We start from the raw sequence: 3,722 nt of genomic DNA on the forward strand, positions 1-3,722 counted from the left end.
AACTGGCTGCCAGCTTCGCCGGCCATCGCCACACCAAGTACCGCCTGCAGTCGGCCATCGCCAGCGATGACGCACGAGTGTGGAGCGCCAGCGAATGCGGTGCCGTGTATGTCTGGCCAGTGGGGTTCCCCTTTGATGCGGACGTCCCGGAGTCCGCGTCCGCCAGCGGCCGGACCCCGATGATTTCGGCACGGCATGGGTTCCACCGGTCGCGCCGCCTGGCCACGGCCCCGGTGGTGTCGGTGGCCGCACATCCGTCTATCGCCTGCCCGGCGGGCGGACCTGCCGGGCCTCCCCGGGGCTCGAGGTCCGCCCACAGTGCTGTCCCCCTGGCCGGGGCCGATGGCGAGACCGATGATGTCCTGCGACCGGACGGATATGTCGGCGGATCGGCCAGCACCGGCGCGGACTCCGCGACACCGATCTTTTCCGGGCCGCGGGTCGCCGCATCCGGCACCTCGGCCGGGGATCTGTGCTTCTGGCTCAGCACCCAGGTGTGAACCTCGAGCTTGGCGAAATGCCTCGCGCGGTCCCCGCCACGGTCGGCCCTTTCTTCGCTCCCCGGGCTAATATACACATAGACAAGAGCATGGCACAGTGAAAAGGAAAGCGGGCCTGAAAGAGGAAAACGGGGCCACACCGGACCCCGAGTGGGGTGCCAACGCATCACACGATCGCCAGCCATTCATCGGTGGCCTGTGTGCGTGTGTTCGAGCCAGGGGGGAGAAGGGCAAACCAGACTGCCCCCCCCTCCATTGCCCCTGCGCTCCGTCCCCCCCCCCCCCCCCCCCTGGCGCTCTCCCCCCGACGCGGGCCTTCTCCTCTCCCGCGCTCGATCCACTAACCCCGGCCCCGAGATAGCTCGCATACACACACCCACACCCACACACATCCACACGTGCCGGAACACACGGGCCTCCCTTCATTCGTCCAACATGGCCGACCATTCGGATAAGGAACTTTCCTCGGTGAACGAGCGTCTGCGCGAGTTGACTGGCCTCAGCGTCGATGAGATGGTGTCCGACTCTCTTGGAGCTCTGCTCGGTCGGGATGCCGACCTCAATGACCCGGATGCCGTTCCGAATGCCCTGGTCAGCGCCGGGGCTGGCTCCCTGCTGACCCAGTTCCTCTCCTCGATCGAGGGCGACGGCTCGCAACTGCCCGAGGGCGACGAGGAGGATGCCTCGCTCGGGGCCCTGAACGAGACCCTGGATCTGGCGCTGCTCCTGGCCGATCAGCTGGAGAAGAAGGCCGACCTCTTTCAAGAGCGACTGCTCGCGGTCCTGGCCCAGATCCAGACGGTCGATGGCGACGACGACGACGACGTCGCCGCCGCCGAGCAGCAGGATGCCCAGCAGCTGGAGGAGATCGAGGACGAGCAGCCCCCGCAGCAGGAGTAGCTAGACTGTTCCCCCTTCTCGCCCCCCCCCCCTGACAGGGACACTCCCGCACCTACATACATATTTACCTTTGTACACAAATATATCACTGCCTCTCTGGTGGCCATCTGCGGGGAGAGATCCCGCCATTCCCCTGGTCTTGTCAAACTGTCCGGCGCTCTCTGGATTTACGGCGGGCAAGGCTCCCCCCTGCCCGAAGGACGATGGCACTGGGCGGGGGCGTGGCTATTCCCCCTCCGAGGGGATGGGGAAAAGAAGGTCAATTGTGTGAGGGGGGGGGGTCAAAAACCGAGCAACTGCCAGCGCGCGCCCAGCTCCGACTGAAGCTCGCTGGACCGGTTCCGGCCAAAGGGAGAGAGAGAGAGAGACGGCCCCCGCCCCCCGGGGCGGCCGGGCGGACACCATACGTCAGGCCCGCCATCCTCATCCTTTGTTTGGAGTGCCCGCTCGCGATCCCAACATGGATGGTTCTCTCGGCCTTCCGGGCCTGGGGAGCCCAATAGCCGAGCCTGAGTTGACACTTTCCAGACACCGGTTCCTCCTCCGACCGATGATCGGCGAGAAGCATACCCCCTCCCCTTCGCACGCAGACAGACACCCACACGCACAGCCTGCGCCCTGCGCCCCACACCCTTCCCTGTCCTTCTTGGCCCCTCGGCGCTCCTCCCTCATCCCTCCTCCCCGCCTGCCCGTTCTTTGCAAGTACACACACATACATACACATACACGCACACGCAAACATACGCGCAATCGCGCATACGCGGATACAAACATCGACTTGGCCCCCCCCTGCTGAAGCCATCGGCCCACGCTCCCCACCAGCGGGGATCGATGTGCGATGTCGGCAAATCGACCACCCCCACCGCCGGCCGACCGCCGCGCTAGCCCACGAGCCCCGGCTGCCAATGTCGGCTCGGCTACCCAGCCGCCGGCCTCCCGGCCCGGAGCCCGGCCAGCCGCTGCCCCGGCCAATGTCGCCATTGCTGCTGGCAGCCCAGCTGATGCTGCGGCCGGCCCAGCCAACAACACTCCAGCCGATCCCGAGGCCGGCAGCCTCCCCCTGCAGCTGCTGAACACCGTCGGGCTCCTGTCCTTGGCCAACCTGCCGGACAATTCCCCGGGGACCCTTTTTTGCGGGGACTTCGCCGCCAACACCCGGGCCGTCATCCAAATCCTTAGCATCTACAGCTTCACCCTCGGCGGGCCGATCGCCCTGTGGCTCTTCATCCTGCGGATTATTTTCACAACGGTGCGCTCGACCCCGGCGACCGGGCTTCTCCCGGGGCTTCTCCCCTCCCTCGGCTTGACCTGACCTGCTCCCCCCCCCCTCCCTCGTCCCCCCATGCCCCTCCTTCTATCTGCTCCCTTCCCACCCCCCCACTTTCCCTGGTCCGATAGATTATCAGCTTCTCCCATTCGACCGTCCTGCTGCAAGCGCGGGACGGCGTGCCCCCAATCTACTCCCTCCTGCTGGGGATCATCTTCCTGCTGTATGCCTCCTCGCGAGCGACCCTGCTCCTGGTCTCGCAAGCGGCTCGGAGCCCGTGGGATGTCAGTGGCACGCGCATCTGGTTTCTTTCCTTCCTGGCGCGTGCGTTCCCCCCCCCCCCCCCCCCCCCCCCCCCCCCCCCCCCCCCCCCCCCCCCCCCCCCCCCCTCGCCTCCCGTCCCCCGTCCCCCCTGCTACTCGCCGCCGCACGCGCATGCACGCGCGCACGCGCGCGCGCGCACCTGACCCCCTGGTGATCCCCACTGCTGACTGCCTCGCTCCCAGCCCCCCAATACAACCCCAGCGCATCGCTCCTGCTGGCGGTGGACTTCTGCTTTTTCTTTCTCTCATGGCTGGAGCTGCGCCTGCCCTTCCAAGCCATCCGCAAGGAGTACCCCCAGGCGGGGTTCCCGTTTGGCCCGGACGCTGGTCGCCCTGGCGCATCCTCTCAGCCGGATGGCCGTGGCTCGCCTGCCGCCCAGGCCCCCAGTGCATCGGCCTCCACCCCATCGGAGCCGGTCGGCCATGTCTCCATCCAAATTGAGGCCAGCCCTTCCGGGGACGCGCCCTCCAATGAGGATGATCCCAACAACGGGGCCATGTTCGACCCAGATGGGGCAATCGCCTTCGTCCAGTATTAATCCACACACATGCGACCCAGGGCGGCCGAGAGGGAAAGAAAGAACAGAGGCGCATGCGCGGGCTCGGGCCGGCCCTCGGCGGTACCCAGCCCCCAGTACAATGCCCACCCTCTCTCTCTCTCTCCCCCCCCCCCCCCCGTCCCCCCCGCCCGGGCCCCCCATGCAACGCCTCCACGCCGCACCCAAGCACCAG

At 67.2% G+C, this 3,722-nt stretch overlaps 3 protein-coding genes across 3 annotated transcripts in view; all 3 read left to right on the top strand.

Moving 5' to 3' along the window:
• H696_02511 (hypothetical protein) overlaps positions 1-590 on the top strand; it is a gene marked incomplete at its 5' end in the record, with an annotated part of 2,765 nt that extends 2,175 nt beyond the window's left edge. Inside the window, one exon of the mRNA XM_009496419.1 lies at positions 14-590. Within this exon, the coding sequence (XP_009494694.1) occupies positions 14-500 (487 nt within the window). The 3' untranslated portion in view covers positions 501-590. The remainder of the gene's footprint in view (positions 1-13) is intronic.
• Positions 591-859: 269 nt separating this feature from the next.
• H696_02512 (hypothetical protein) lies at positions 860-1,547 on the top strand. The gene has a single exon (XM_009496420.1). The coding sequence runs from the start codon at positions 936-938 to the stop codon at positions 1,398-1,400; it is 465 nt and encodes a 154-aa protein (XP_009494695.1). The 5' UTR covers positions 860-935; the 3' UTR covers positions 1,401-1,547.
• Positions 1,548-1,977: 430 nt separating this feature from the next.
• H696_02513 (hypothetical protein) lies at positions 1,978-3,659 on the top strand. Its single transcript, XM_009496421.1, has 3 exons — positions 1,978-2,649; positions 2,799-2,991; positions 3,174-3,659. The coding sequence occupies exons 1-3, from the start codon at positions 2,239-2,241 to the stop codon at positions 3,527-3,529; spliced, it is 960 nt and encodes a 319-aa protein (XP_009494696.1). The 5' UTR covers positions 1,978-2,238; the 3' UTR covers positions 3,530-3,659.
• The last annotated feature ends 63 nt before the right edge of the window (positions 3,660-3,722 follow it).

This window comes from Fonticula alba (genome assembly GCF_000388065.1).
Source record: "Fonticula alba strain ATCC 38817 unplaced genomic scaffold supercont2.3, whole genome shotgun sequence".
NCBI lineage: Eukaryota > Rotosphaerida > Fonticulaceae > Fonticula > Fonticula alba.